The following is a 16,904-nucleotide window of genomic DNA, read 5'->3' as shown; positions in this document are numbered from 1 at the left end:
ATATATATATATATATATATATATATATATATATATATATATATATATATATATATATATATATATATATATATATATACACTTCTCCAAGAAATTAACGCACCACTTCAATAAATCAATTTTAGTTGTAAACAGGTAAAGAATACAAAATAAAACTTCACCAGATTTATTCTAAATTTTATTAGTAATTATAAAAATTTGTCTAAACATCAGAAAATGTTGAAGTACAGGAGAAAAAAAAAATAAAACAAAATTCTAAAAAAATAATGATAAGAAAAGTAAACTAAAATATGAAAAAAGTCTTAATAACGAGTGTTTCCACCTCTACTATGTATAACAGCCTCACATTGTTGGCCCATACTTAAAATTAATTGCCGAATTTCATTTTGGTCTAGTTCTCTCCAAATCTGGATCAGCCTCTCTCCCACTTCCTGTAAGTTGTTTGGTTGGATCGGTGTCGCTCTTAATCGCCTACCAAGTATATCCCAGAGATTTTCAATCGGATTTAAATCCGGACTATGTGCTGGCCATTCCATAGTGTTAATTTCTACCTCTTCTAGATAATTTCTGGCGACCTGTGCAGCGTGAGGTCTGGTATTATCTTGCATTAGTAAGAAATTTTCACCGATATAAGGAGCGAATGGTACTACATGTTGCTCCAGGATCTCCAATATGTACCTTTCAGCTGTAACAATTCCATTTTGTATGACCACTAGGTCCGTACGGGCGGTCAAAGAAATACCACCCCACACCATAACGGATCCTCCACCAAAAAATGTGGTGTGCGAGAAGTTACACTGAGCATATCGTTCGTTGGGTCGTCGCAACAAACGAACACATCTGTCGTTATTGTACAAACAAAATCGGGGTTCATCGGTAAATAGCACTCGTTCCCAGTCAGCCTCTACCCAACTAACGTGTACTCTGGCAAAATGTAGTCTCCCTCTTCGATGCTCTGCAGTTAATAGAGGACCTCGGGCGGCAATCTTAGGTGTTAAGTTGTATTCCCTAAGTCGCTGGCGAACAGTTTTAGTACTAATTTGTATAGCATGCACGTCTCGAAGCTAAATTTGTAGACTTCGATGTGTTACAAAACGTTGTCGAAGAGCAGAAATTATTAAAAATCGATCTTGAATAGGGGTAGTTACCCGGTTTTGGCCTTGCCCTGGTCTGCGACTGCGAGTATGATCCCCTGTTTCGAGGAATATTTCTAACACCCGTGAGACGAATGTGTGGGACACATTAAACCGACGACCAATTCTTCGGTAACTCCAACCTTCTTCCGACAGTATCACTGCTTGGTCACATTCATCTCGGGTTAAATTACGTGATTGACGCTCTATAATAAACACAATTAACAATAATCAACAATTCAATAGTAGTCGAATAAAATTCGTGAACACTTGGAAATTAGTATATTTATAGAATTAGTACATGTTTGTACATTTGTTTTGTTGCTACTAAAAAAAACTATAGCGATAAAACACAGTCAAAAAATATAGTGTACGAATAGCATATACAAGGGACCTGCAAAATATAACATTACAATGGAAATTTTTCTAACGCTAATAAAATATTTTAATATTTCAAAGTGGTGCGTTAATTTCTTGGAGAAGTGTATATATATATTACAATAATAATACAATAAATATTTTTAATGAAATTTATGACAATTGTACTTAACTCTTTTACTAGATTACTTTTCTTTTGATATAACCTAGTCCAAAATACCTATAATCTACAATCTACAGTTCATTATATAATGTTCTTTTGTTCTGGTATTTTTGATACTCGTATAAACGCTTTACTTTTTTACATAAGTACTTCAGAAGCTAAAAATCTTTGATAATATTTTATTTTATCCATCTATAATCTAGTACACTATACTAGTATTATGCCTAATTCTAAAATTAGCTCACTATATATTTAGTTCCTTTGTATTGTAATTATTTAGCATTGAGTAGAATTTAATAAAACTTATCTTAATTTTTTTGATTTTAGTTTTTGTGTCTAAGAAATATCAATCTATTTTTAAAAATATGTGAGAAAAATTTTGCACTGAAACAGTCTGACTTATTTGAAGATATCATGTTATTTGATCTGACGAATTTCCATAGAGTATTATGTACATTATCAAAGCTTTCTTTGTGTTCAAAAGCCAGGTTTCAAGTACCGTAAGTATAACATTGTTTTTAATATTAACCTTACATAATAGTTTTGTTTTTAATATTTCCAACTGAGCACAACGTTGCACAATAAATAATAGCGTTTGGAAGTTGGAATAAAATATAAAAATATATTTATTGCTCAATTTTGTTTCTTAACTGGTACTATTGATAACACTGCGTTATACATGACGTTGAACAATATGTGTAAATGAGGATGTAATGTAGATGATTATAATTCAAATAACAATTGGCAGATTTTTTTAACTCATTGACACTAATTCACTTACCTTTTTTGAATGCGGCCGATATCTATAGAAAATGTCACACTGAGAGTGCAGTACGGGTAAGATACGGCAATGCTTTTCTTATGGAGAATAAACGCGCAGGGTTGTCGGTTTTCTCCAGCTGTTGATTCCTCATTGTCTCACAGGACCGGCTTGGATAAAATGCATCTGCCGGCAGTACGAGTAAAATATTTTATATCATGTATACGTATACAGTAGAATAAAAAGACATTGATGAGTTATTGACAACGAAAACTATGAATTTTGCATATAAAACGTCAACATGAGATATACAATTGAATCATATTCATAAGAGTAACATTTGAACACCTCTTTACAAGAACAACATACAATAACTGTAGTTTTAATGTTTTACATAAAATAGAAAAAACCTACATAATTTCTAGGAAAGAATTTGGAAACTTGGAAATGATATTATTTATAGATATTATATATAATATTCAAATTTCCAATTCTTTCATAGAAATTAGATTTTTTCTATTGTATGTAAAATATTAGAAATACAGTTATGTTGTTTCTATAAATAGGTCTTCATTTCTTTTGTAAAACTTCTGCTACAAATTACCATCATTAACATAATCACCTAAATATGGCCATAAGTTTGTTTGTCATAATTAGTATTTGATAAACTCCAAGCTTTTCCTATTTCATCCCCTACCCATCCTAAGGATGGGTAGGGGGTGAAACTGCTTTTCAAAATTTAGTCCGAGTTTCAACAGAGAGCATGGAGTCCCATAAGTTTAAATCCGGTGAATTATTTAACGGTTGCGCTAAACTCGTAGTGTTAAATGTGTTGTGTTTTTTACAAAATACGGAACAACTTAATGTAAGTGCTGCTGTAAGACGTACTTCGTTGATGACTGGTGTTAGCGAAAGAAGCATTTACAATTTCAAAAAAGAAAAAGAACAGAGTGGAACGTTGGAATCGCCAAAAAAACGTAAAAAAGACTGTGTCAATCAAATTCTAGAATATTCACATATGACGAGGGTGTAAGAAGTATTCTACGGAGAATTGTTCATTGTGAATTTTTCATGAAAAATTTGCCGCCATTCTTAAAGCATATACATAACTTCATACAAGGTAATGAGAATATACAGCCGTTGTCTCTTTCTACTTTATACAGACTTCTGAAAGATATTGGATTTGTTTATAAGAAACGTGGCCGAAGAAGCAACATGGTGGAGCGAGAGGATATTATTCATTGGCGCCATAATTATTTGAGAACTATACGACGTTTGCGAAAAGACCATTGCAATATCATATATATTAGGACGAATCGTGGGTTAATGTTGGCCAATCTATAAATTACGAATGGTGCGATACTACGATACAAAACAGTCGTGATGCTTTTCTCAAAGGTTTAAGTACTGGCTTAAAAGCACCTACTAAACGAGGTCCACGATATGTTTTATTGCATGCAGGTTTTTCAGGAGGTTTCCTTCCTGGCACACAGCGTGTTTTTCTGGCAAAGAAAAATGATGGCGACTATCACGATGAAATGGATGCCGCATATTTTGAGTCGTGGTTTAAGGAGACATTAATATCAAATTTACCAAATAATGGTCGCAGGAATGTCATTGTAATGGACAATGCATCGTACCACTTCCGTAAAGAGAGATTCCCTAACAATTCCTGGAATAAAGCTGCAATCAAGGAATGGCTAGTGGAAAAAGACATTTTTTTCGAGGAGTGTTATTTGAAATCCGAGCTATTAGAAGCAGCGCGTGCTTTTAAAGATCAATACGATAAGTATCATCTTGATGAGTATGCTTCACAACATAATGTTTATATTTTAAGGCTTCCTCCATATCACTGCGAATTGAATCCTATAGAAATGGTGTGGAACCAAGTTAAGCGATATGTAGGTACCCATAATACCACTTTTAAAAACGACGAGGTACGCCAGTTGATCGACGACGGTTTCGCACGCGTCACAGAGCAAAATTGGCGCAATTATGTCACTCATGTTGTTGAGAAAACGGAAACTGAGATGTGAACTGCGGACAACCTGCAAGATGACGTAGACCAATTGATAATACACGCGAACACAGGGGAGAGTAGCGAAAGCGAATCCGACATCTCGGATGTAGAGGATGACTTTAGTATAATTAATTGAATATCTGTGAGTAACCTCGATTATTTTACACTGTATAACCAATAAAATGCATTTACCAGTCCAATCAGAGTATGGGCTTTTCGGATATTGGGCTGGGTGCACGGAAATCGAGTTCCCGGAGGTTCCACCCTGTATATTTATAGCTATCAAGAAATGTAATTTAAAATATATTTGTTAGTTTAATAAAGTATAAATATAATATAATGTTAAATAACTTACACTATAAACCTTATACCTGCTCATCTGGTCAAGTGTGGGCAAGGAAAACCATTATCCCATATGGAATAACACAAGGTTTCGCTGAAAACTACCAGGTTGCTATGCCAAGGAACTAGGTAAACTTATGTTGTGTGTAAAAAATGCGAGACTGCATTATGTTTTAACAAGGACAAAAACTGCACTTCAGATTTCCACAAAAAAAAATTTCATAGTAGGTGTTAAAATTTCGCAGTGATTCAAGTGCGCAACTTGTTTTTTTAATAACATCACCGGGATTAAAACATGTGCAAAGCTTTTTCGATATTCCCGTTCCTGATAATTTTTCACATATTTACAAAAGAAAAAGTGTTTCTTGGATATTGGGCTGGGTGCACGGAAATCGAGTTACCGGAGGTTCCACCCGGTATATTTATAGCTATCAAGAAATGTAATTTAAAATACATTTGTTGTTTAATAAAGTATACAGTTTTATAATAAAATTCTCGCTAAAAACTTAAGGTCTTTTTATTCAAATTCATGCCTCTTATTTGGCTACTTGAAGGCAATTATTTTATCAATATATTATTTTTAAATAACAGAGCCCGGCGTAGAGATCTGGGTACGGTTCTGTGACTACCACTTGGACCTGTTTGTATCGCCAAGCACAAGGCGTGAAATCCGGCAATTGTGCATTCCTATATTAGCCGTACTGCACTCTCGGTGTGACATTTTCTATAGACGTTAATCAGGAAGTACATGCATGTTTTATCGATTTTGAAAAGGCGTTTGACAGTGTACGCCATGATAAGCTAAGAGACATTCTTGAAAGAAAGGACATAGATAATAAAGATCTGCGAATAATTCTCAATCTATATTGGAATCAGAAAGCTAACATCAAAATAGAAAATGAGATATCACAAGCAATAGAAATACGTAGAGGAGTACGACAGGGATGCATTTTGTCACCGCTGCTAGTTAAATGCTTATAGTGAAAGCATCTGCCAGGAAACCCTATTGCAAGCAAACGAAGGAATCGTAATCAATGGAGAGGTAAATAATATTCGATACGCAGACGACACTGTGCTAGTCGTAAGAACAGTAGAAGCATTACAACGATTACTTACAAATATAAATATTGCCTGCAACAATTATGGCATAAGTATTAATATAAAAAAACCAAGTATATGGTATTCAGTAAGAACATGACACAACCAGCACATATTAGTATAAACGGCATTCAAATTGAAAAAGTATCAAGTTACAAATACTTGGGTACTTCAATAAACGAAACTGGAGACCAAAACAATGAAATAAAAAGACGTATCGAAATTGCCAGGGCCACTTTTATTAAGATGAGGAAATTCTTCTGCAACAGAGATATAAGCATCCCACTCCGATTAAGAATGCTAAGGGGCTACGTATTTAACACGCTACTATACGGTGTAGTGGCCTGGACTCTCAAACAGAACAATATAAAAAATATTGAAAGTTTCGAGATGTGGTGCTACCGTCGAATGCTGAAGATAAGTTGAGTTGAAAGAGTCACAAACTTTGAAGTAATGCGAAGGATAGGAAAAGACCCAGAAATTTTGTCAACGATCAAACGAAGAAAACTCGAATATTTGGGTCACCTGATGAGAGGACATACATACGCATTGCTTCAAAATATAATGCAAGGAAAAATAGAAGAAAAACGGAATCCAGGCTGTAGAAGAATGTCATGGTTGTGTAATTTGAAAGAGTGGTTTGGCTGTACCACTAATTAACTCTTTAGGTCAGCTGTAAACAAGGTCAGGATAGCCTTGATGATTTCCAATCTCCGATAGGAGTGACACAAGAAGAAGAAGAAGATTCCTAACATCTCTTATTTTTAAAATCTTTTTTAAAAATGATTTTGATTAATGTTTTATGTATTTATAAAAATAATCATTATAGTTATTAACGTTCATTTGAACCTTTTAGGGGATTTGCCGCCCAAAAACTGAAGGGAAAAGAGGAGGAATTGGTATTTCAGAGTCTCAGAAGTGTGTAAGTATTATTTGAAAATAATTTTAACTTGTACAAATAAGGATTTATAAAATTATATCATGCTAGAATCTAAAAGTGTATGTAAGTTGTATACAATGAAATAATAATCAATCGAATTCTGATAAAAACACTGATATTTTTCACCGCGACTGATGTAATCAAAATTTTTTTAGATACTTAAAAAAACTGCATTGTTCTATGCGACATGTTGTGTTAGTTGACATGTGATGTACTTAAGAAATTTCAATAGTGCAGTAAATGACATCGTGGTTCAAATAATTTTAACCGTTTGTGTATTTTACGGTTTAACCCTCCGGCAGCCACGTCTCTTAAAGTTACATGAGTGGACACACTGCGGCACTTAATGCGGCACATAGAAAAAATGGTATTAAAAGTTAAAAATTATCAAAACTTTGTTAGAAAAATTTGTAAACGACGCAAAAAAAGAAAAGCGTTATTTTTAGCAATTTATTGTATGACTTTAACATAACTCAGGCGCAAAATATAAAAACAAAGAAAACGTTTACAATAAAAAATATTCTCTCACAAAAGATCAAAAAAGAAAAGTATCTAAATACAAAATAATTAAATTAGTCTTCCTCCATTGAAGGATACAAACACATACTACACTGAATTTTTTTCTCACTGTGATTTTTGCAAACAAATTGTTGGCATGAGTCACAGGAAACGGTTGTTTTATTGTTTTTATGCGCACTGCATATATGGCACCGTCCACTTCGACTTTGGTTTACCGTGCCGGTGGGTTCTTTGGCATTTTGAAAAGGCAGCAGAAATTCTCTTACATCTTTTGGAAGTGTTAGTATCTTCGCTCGGTCTTCTAAATGATCCCTCATCAGGGAGAAACTTAATTCAAGTAAGAATTTTCTCCTTCTTTGTGGCGACATATTTGGTTTAGTGCAATTATAAATAACTTCGGAATTTATTCCAGCCATATCTAGTATGCGAAAAAATATTGCTAATGGCCATCTTCTGGTAATCCTTTGTGTCGTGTAGGAAGCACATTTTTGGTCAACCGTATCGACGCCACTTTTTGTTTTATTGTATTCTATAATCATTACTGGTTTTCCTGTATCTTCGTCTATTTCGTCTGTATCAATCATGGTAGAGAGCAATACTACAGCTTTATTTCTTTTAGGAACATATGAAATTAGGGACATATTATCTTGGAACCCGAATATTGAAGATCCAATAGCTCGCAGTTTATTCGGAAGAAATTGGGGAGGAAGTTCTTTTTTGATTTTCTTCAAGGTGCCAATAACGATCAGGCCATTTTGCATGAGATAATCAGCTAAAGGATAACTACTATAATAATTATCCATTGTTATATTTCTTTTGGAGTTTTTTATGGGAGAAACTAAACGCTGTACTATATCGAATGGTTTATTTGAACATTTGTACGGTTCGTCTCTTTGTATTCCACAATATATCTCGAAATTCCATGTATAGTAAGACCAGCTATCGCAAAGTGCATACAGTTTTATGCCATATTTGGCTGGTTTTTGTGACATATATTGTACAAAGCCACATCGTCCTCTAAAAGGGTGAAGCATTTCGTCTATAGTGACGTATGTCTCCAAACAGTAATTACTCATACAATTATTCAGAAAGTCTGTGTATATACTTCTAATAGCAGCTAATTTATCATTTTGTTCACGATCTTTTCGTGTCCCAACATCATCGAAACGAAGAGCACGAAGGAGAAAGAGGAATCTTTTGTAACCAAATGCAGCTCTGGCCCGTATCATACCGGTTCCGTCCTTTGCCCATATTTCTTGAACGTTTACATGATTTCCTTTTTTTACTGCAAGAATAAATAAGATCCCAAACAAAGCTTTGATTTCATTACGAGAGGTTAATTTGCAATTTCTGTCTCTCTGGCAAGATAGATTATATATATATATATATATATATATATATATATATATATATATATATATATATATATATATTAGTGCAAGTAACAATACTGTCAATCATAGCTGGAGTTATAAATAAAAGAAACGAATCTAATGGATTCAATATGTTTTTTGCATCACCTTTTGGTCCAGGAACTTCTTTTATAATATTTTTTGCTCTGGTTTTATTGCCATAAGCTATTGGGATACTTTTCCAAATTGTTTCTTCATCCTTGCTTATATAAAATTGATAATCACCATCGTCTAGCTCTTGTAACGGACATATATCATCACTATCATCGCTACCAGATAGTTCCGATTTGCTGTCGTAATTATCATTTTCAATAATTTCTTGTTCTCCACCTGAATCACTAAAATCAACAATATCTTCGTCAAAATCAGACAATTTTCCGCAATCTCTTGCAACTCAATCTCTGTCAAATACTTAATTGGCCTTTTTGCACTCCTAAAATGACAAAAAGTACATCAATTAATTTAAGTGCTAAAAAACTGTATGAACAAATTTTACTTACATGACAAGCTACGCTGCGCTACGGAATGCCGCAATTGAACAACTTCCACTTGAATGGTCAATATTAAACTAATACAACACTTTAGGAAATGCAACATGCAACATCAGCAGGTAATATTTTAAATTTAGTCACGTTCACATATCTAAATAGACAGTAGCGTATACGAAAGAATATTGGTAAAATTATTAAAATATTAAAATTGCGCCACGGAGTGCCGCTGCGTGGCCACCGGAGGGTTAATCTACATTTTTTCGTGCACTTTCAAATAATAATGTTATTGTTTAATTTTTTTTATTTTTAAGACAGCTAAAAACGTATATTGTTGGACATGCCTTATCATCTCATTATGTGTATTTCCCATTTAGACAAGGCGAAAAGCTCAAGTTCGTTCAGAAAAATATTTACATGCAATTTTTTTGCATAATCACTTTCATGAGATACCCCATAATAAGGTTGAAGAGGTCGCCCTGGCGAAAAGTTTTTTAATCCAGGATTTCTTCTTGTCTGTACTTGATGTCAGTACATTTTTCTTTATAGTTTTCGTGACTTGGACTGATTTAATTATTTTTTCTTTAACACCTGTGCTGTTTTTTACAGCAGGTATGAAGTAGCGTTACTGAGCCTACTTATGGTTTCAGTTCTGATTAATTGATTTTACCATACATTATTAAAATTTTCTTGATAATTATCTAAATTGGGTTAGTCCAGTCGTCAGAGAGTTGACCCTTAAAAATCATACGAACAAGCTAAATTTTGCAGAGAATATTAATTTTGGGGCCCCAAAAAAGATGCAACAAAGTTTAACACTTTTACCCCCGAGCTTCCCCTTAAAACCCCTTCGCAGGGGGGTAAAAACGCAAAAAAATCGATTTACCACGAATCTGTACACCGTAGAAAAAAATGTTTTAAATAAAAAATGTAGCTGAGATAATTTTAAATAAAAATGTTTATTAGCATTTTTTGTGTAGAATGAACCGTTGTCTTAGAAACAACGCTTGAAGCGACCGTCGAATTTGCATGTCAGTTATGCGCGGGAAATCAATGTTCAATAAAATTTGTATCAACTCGACGGTAAAAATTCAATATCTTTTGATCGAAATGTCCTATCGACAAAAATCGAGATGCGTTTTAAAGACAAAGAGTGCAGCTTTCGTATGTAGTTTTTGTATTTTGCCGAGAATAAACTCAGTTTTTATAAAGTTGTTAAATAAATTAACGTGACGCGATTTTTACCATTTTTTACGATTCTCGTGAGATCAATAAAATTGATCACTTTCACTGATCAGTTGTAGTAAAATTTCGAGTATCCATCTGTAGTTTTGAAAGTATAACATGGAAAATCAGTTGGGTTAAATTGGAAGGGATCCAATATCACACGCGCATAACTGACATGCAAAATCGACGGTCGCTTCAAGCGTTGTTTTTAACCCAGATACTCCTAAAACTTTTTATCTCAAAATGTTTAATAAATTCTGCTATGAATGGCTTTCTACTTCAATTATATACAAGTTTTACAAATAAAATTTTTCATTTAGGTTGGCCGTTTTTGAGTTATCAGGTGTATGTTATAACCAACAGTAGGAATTCAAGCTACTTAAGGATCAATGATTTCATTATACAATAATAAATGAAACTAAGTATAAAAATCAAAGTTATTCTTTATTATGGTAACTAAAAAAACATGATTTAGGGTGAAGTTCAACATCGCACTTGTTACATCTGAACGCTGCCTGCTTATGACATACACCACACCTTGTTTGTTTTTCTTGATAAATGGTGATATGGTCTAATTTATCGTACCTTGAGTCAAAATGTGTAAGTTGACTTTTTTTTGACGGTCCGTGTTTAGTTGTTTTCTTATACATATCCAGTAATCCTGACGCTATGCATCCTCTGAATGCCCATCATCATCAGTGGCATTACAGCTCGTTATGAGCCAAAGCCTTCTTCAGAACAATCTTCTATTCGCCCCTGTCTCTGGCAACTCTTCTCCATGCTTTATCCGATGGATTTTAGATCATCCTCTATGTTATCTTGATACCTAAGTTTTGGTCTTCCTCTGGCTCGTCTTCCCACTGGTCCTCTTCGGTCGAAATGCTAGGTGATCCATTTTCCCTCCATTACTTTTATGCAATTGCCAGGCATTGTGCTCTGCCATATCAAGACAATGCGAAAATAAACTAAAGTACCATTTTTTGCTTCTGACACCTATTCAATAAAAAGGCTATGTTTTGGTCTGCACGGTCTACTCCTCCCATATTATTATATTTTTTTATCATAAATGGCTGTGGGATGAGTATACTTTTCTTTTCTTTCTGCGAATATCTTTTCACCTGTAGGGTTGGCAGTGGTGAAGTAGCATTTGATGCAATAGCAACGACATTATTGTCGTTCCATTTACATACTATAATATTTTCGTCTTCTACGAGTGAGTATTCAAATACACAACTCTGATCTTTTTTGAAAAGCTTGGAATTTTTTAGAGGACAACTCGGAACTCGATTTTCTCAAATTGTTCCAGTGCATTTTAAATTTTTTGCTGTTAGCTCACGTAGTAATGGAAGTGAGGTAAAAAAATTATCACAGAATAAGTAAAACGGCGCACCTGGATTATCAGACTGCAATTTATCGGCAAATAACAATACAACACTGGCTCCTAATCCTAGTTCCTTGTATGTATTAGAAAGTAGAGTTGTGGCACCTTGATAAGGTTCAAACCACTCGACATATCCCTGTTTTGTGGTTCCGACCCCTAGTTTATAGCCCCATTTAATGGGTTTACCTCGGATAAACTGTTTTGATCCATGCTGCCCATAGTGATGTTCTTCAAATGGACGAAACATATGAAAATTTTTATTGATTATGTCAAATAGCGGACGTATTTTAGCAAATTTATCGCCTTTTTGTAATTCGGTATTATCAGAAACATGTATATTTTGCATAATAAAATTGAATCTATCTCGCGATATAGCCGAATACACTAACTTACACCCTGCGTCATCGTTGTTTTCCCAGTGCATAGACCTTCGAGGAAATGAGAAGTAATATCCCAACGAAACACTTAATTTCATTTTGATTGATATCTCCAGAGCGATTGTGTTGTGATGCATATAGATTGCTAAAATGTATAATTAGGTCCACAACTGCATCATCAATGAAAAGGAAAATAACTGAAAAGGCGTGAGAAAATTTTTTGGTTCACTTACTGGCTTCCAGTCGGAAAAATTGGGATCAATATTTTGTTTTTTCAGGAATACTCTTTTTTTCTTCGCTTTAGGTTATGGAGCACTTACACCAAAGCGAGACACACGCACAGACGACGGGAGGTTATTTTCACTATCAGAATCTTCAATTGTAGTATCTTCTGGACCCGAAATAATAATTTCATTCTGCCCTTCATCCTCCAACGGTGCACTATCAAAAACAACTTCAGCTTGTACTCCTAATTGACTACCTGGAAGGTTATTTATTTCAATGTGGTTTTCATCCCCGGAATCTTATGGTTTATGGTCGGTGTGGTATGGTCGGTGTCATATTTATCGGATGGAGGGAAGATAATAATACCATCAGATGATGAAGATGGATCATCTAGGTGTTCAATCTCATGTAATAACTCATTGAGAGTCAATGGTTTTGTCCAATAACTAAAAAGTTACAAAATGTTATGACTGAGTAGCATGTTATCCTACCGTATGTTATAACATACGGTCCTTTTTGAGCATTATTTTTCCCAGAAAAAAGAATAAATATTGATAACAGTAATAACTATAGTAAAATATAATCCAAAACGAAAGTAAATGTTAAAACTTTCTGAAAAAATAATGCCATAGTAACATCAAAATACTTACTTCCTTTTATCCATTTTGTATATACCACGTGCGCTAATATTTATTGCAAATTTTCAACATCTTACTTAGCTAAACGTCGACTGCAGATAAATGCAAACCACTACTGATGCAATTTGTAAAGCGTATGTTTTAAGGGACAGTATTTAGGAGTATCTGGGTTAAGAAAACGGTTCATTCTACACAAAAAAAAACATTTTTGTTTAATATTATCTTAGCTACATTTTTTATTTAAAACATTTTTTTCTACGGTGTACAGATTCCCTGCGAGAAGAATTTTTATGGGGAAGCCCCGGGGGCTAAAAGTGGTAAATTTCTTTGCATCTTTTTTGGGGTCCCAAAATTAATATTCTCCGCAAAATTCAGCTTGTTCGCATGATTTTTAGAGGTTCAGTGCATAGCTGGATAATAATGTCGCAGCGCAAACTTCCAAATTTTGGGGTAATGTCAACGATTCTCCTTCTTATTGCGCCGTCTGATTTCGAAGGTTGGCGATCAAAATGGCAATTGTAGCTTTGGAAACTGCTGTACGAAAGATTTCTGTGGATGATCGGTCTAACCATCTCCTCAGGTCTTCCAACTGATCTTTTACCCTGCCTTTACCTTCCAATATGATTTGGAGTAATTCATATCTTTCACCTCTCAACATATGACCCAAGTATTGTATTTTTATCTCTTTAATTATGCTGAGTAATTGTTTTTCGGTGATAGGCGGCTTATTACTACCATTATTAGAATGACTGGCATTGCCTGACATGAGTACATTTATATAAAATCAACATTCGCAATAACACCCATACTGCGAATGTGGACAAAAGGAAACATTAAAACACATAAGTATATTTTGGGAATGACCAATAAACAAAATAAAAATTATCATGTCCATCAGGAACTGATCAAAATTAATATGAAGATCAACCATAATTATAACCTTCATAATAACCTATCCAATATTAATATTTAAACCACTTATAATAAAACAGAAAACATAAATAAAATGTACTCATTTACAACTCAAACCAAAGGACTGAACATAATAGCTAAGGATTTAGACTTATATGCGTCTATATCTATATTCTCTGATAATAGGGCATGAAATATATTCTCAGACTCATGACAGTGGCAAAAAAAATTTACACAACAAATGTACTGGCTGATTATTGAGTAGAATAAAAGCCAAAGAAAAAGAAGAAGAAAACGAAGAAGGTAAGATGTTCGGCATCACAAAAAATGAACAATTTTAGCCCAAAATATTGACACAACCTCAAAATTTCATAAAACGTCAAAAATCGTTTTTTGGCCATAACATTTTTTACTAAAATAGATTTGACCGTAAGAAACGGCCGGAGTTGTGGAAAAACAAGCCGTGGATCTTGCATCAGGACAACGCACCTGCCCATAACGCGCTGTCTGTGAAGCGTTATTTAGCCGCTAGAAGCATTTCAGTGCTCGAACACTCGCCGTACTCACCTGATTTAGCACCCTGTGACTTTTTCCTGTTTCCTAAAAGCTTTAACAAAAGAAGACTTCCAGCATTGCTTTGACCAATGGAAAAAACGACTGGAACGGTGTGTGGCGAGAGAAGGGGAATATATTGAAGGAGAACATTCGATTGTAGAATAATTTTTAAAATCATACTCTTTTTCATAGCAGTCTCGTTATTTAATACCCAGAAATCGTATGTTACTGGTAACAATAAATACAAATAAATAAAGTGTTTACAATTTTCTGCTTCTTCTTCGCAGCGTGGTCGTAAGTACTAATCATTGATTGTCCTACTGTTTGCATTTGTTTTAAATCATCAATTCATTTTAGAACATCTTATAACATAAAAAATATAGAAAAAATGAAAAAAATACTTTTATTTGATTATATTCTGGTTAAATTAATATGGTCAAATTAATATTATTCTAAAACATTTTCAAGTGTAAATAAGGGTTTTGATTTCAGTTTTTGAAAAAAGTTAGTTAAATAATAATTGGCGAAATATCCTGAAAACCGAAGATTCTAACCAGATTTTCGTCTTTTAAGTCATCCTAACTCCTGTTCTAAGAGTCCAAAATGGTTCATCCATGGGTCCAAATTAAAGCTTTTGATGTCAACTGATGGCTCCAATGATTTTCAAAAGAGTAGAGTATCTCTAACTAAAGGTATAACTCAAAAACGGTGAAAACGTCGGCGAACCGACGCAACGGTTATAATCATATTTTCGTCTTTTAAATCAACATAACTCTGGTTCTAAGAGTCCAAAATGGTTCATATGTGGACCAAATTAAAGGTATTGGCGTCAGCTATTTACTCAAATAACTTTCAAAGAGTAGCGCACCTCTAACTGAACATTTAACTCGATAAACAGCGAAAAACGGCAAAAAACCAGTTTTTTCTATTTTTAACTACCTTGTACCACTTAAAAAATTCTAGAACATAGTTTTGGTGGTCGTACATGATAAATATATTTTGTTCAAGTGATCCAAGTGATATTTTTTTAATTTTCTTTATAGACGTTTAAAATTTTTAAACGCTCAAATCAATTTGAATTTTCCGCCAACAATCATTTTAAGGCAGCTATTAGAAAAACTAAATATGGTAAAGCTGTAGCGCCTGAAGCTCTAGTCGCTATGCAAGTGCTTATCCAGAGGTGCAGGGATCTCAACTGTGATGTATATATTTGTTTTATCGACTACAAGAAGGCATTTGACAGAGTAAAACATGACAAGCTCATATCCATCTTGAAAGAAACGGGCTTGGATAATAGAGACTTGCGAATTATATATAATTTATATTACAACCAAACTGCCAACATTAAAGTTAATAACCAGTTGACAGAGACAATCTCCATAGATAGAGGAGTGAGACAAGGATGCATTATGTCTCCAGTGGTATTTAACATGTACTCGGAGCGTATATTCGATCTAGCACTGGGACAACTACAGGAAGGCGTCTTAGTTAACGAAGTGCGTCTAAACAACATTAGATATGCTTACGACGCAGTATTTTTTGCAGATAGCCTAGATGGTTTACAAGCAATAATGTCGCGCATATCAGATATAAGTCGAGAATATGGTCTGGATCTCAATACGAACAAAACTAAGTACATGGTAGTTGGTAAGCGCGAAATATTAAATACACATCTTTTGGTAAACCAACAGCCAATTGACTGGGTAAACAGCTACACATATCTTGGTACTAACATAAACAGTCAACGGGACCACTCTACTGAAATAAAACAACGCGTAGCGAAAGTAAGATCAGCGTTCGTAAAGATGAAGTCTTTTTTCAGAAGTCACGATTTACCACTTAGTACCAAAATCTCTATGATCAGATGCTATATATTTTCTACATTATTATACGAAGTAGAGGCATGGACGCTCTCTGAAGCTTCTTTAGGAAAGCTCGAGGCCTTCGAGATGTGGTGTTACAGGCGCATCTTACGAATTTCATGAGTGAATCGTGTGACTAATATTGAGGTCCTACTTAGAATGGGCAAGGAATGCGAGATCACTAACATAAGTAATGAGCGCAAATTAGAATATCTTGGTCATGTTATGAGAAATGAACACAGATACGGCTTATTGCAACTCATTCTTCAGGGCAAGGTATTTAGAAAGAGAGGACCAGGGAGAAGAAGAATATCTTGGCTTCAAAACCTAAGGACCTAACGTCTACAACCGGACTGTTCCGAATAGCTGCGAGTAAAGTTAGGATAGCTATGCCGATCGCCAACATCCGCAACGGGTAGGCACCATAAGAAGAAGAAGATCTGGCTGTGTCCTTAGTCTTGACCGTGAGATTTA

At 34.3% G+C, this 16,904-nt stretch overlaps 1 protein-coding gene across 2 annotated transcripts in view; it reads left to right on the top strand.

Annotated features, from left to right (window-relative positions):
* Vav (Vav guanine nucleotide exchange factor) overlaps window positions 1-16,904 on the top strand; it is an 81,187-nt gene that overhangs the window by 17,835 nt on the left and 46,448 nt on the right. For both annotated transcript variants that reach the window (XM_072530368.1, XM_072530369.1), the window contains exons 3-4: window positions 2,002-2,174; window positions 6,751-6,816. In XM_072530368.1, coding sequence (XP_072386469.1) covers window positions 2,002-2,174; window positions 6,751-6,816 — 239 coding nt within the window. The remainder of the gene's footprint in view (window positions 1-2,001; window positions 2,175-6,750; window positions 6,817-16,904) is intronic.

This window comes from Diabrotica undecimpunctata, chromosome 4 (assembly GCF_040954645.1).
Source record: "Diabrotica undecimpunctata isolate CICGRU chromosome 4, icDiaUnde3, whole genome shotgun sequence".
Lineage (NCBI taxonomy): Eukaryota > Metazoa > Arthropoda > Insecta > Coleoptera > Chrysomelidae > Diabrotica > Diabrotica undecimpunctata.
The sequence above is the reverse complement of the archived record's forward strand: the minus strand, read 5'-3'. Positions and strand labels throughout refer to the sequence as shown.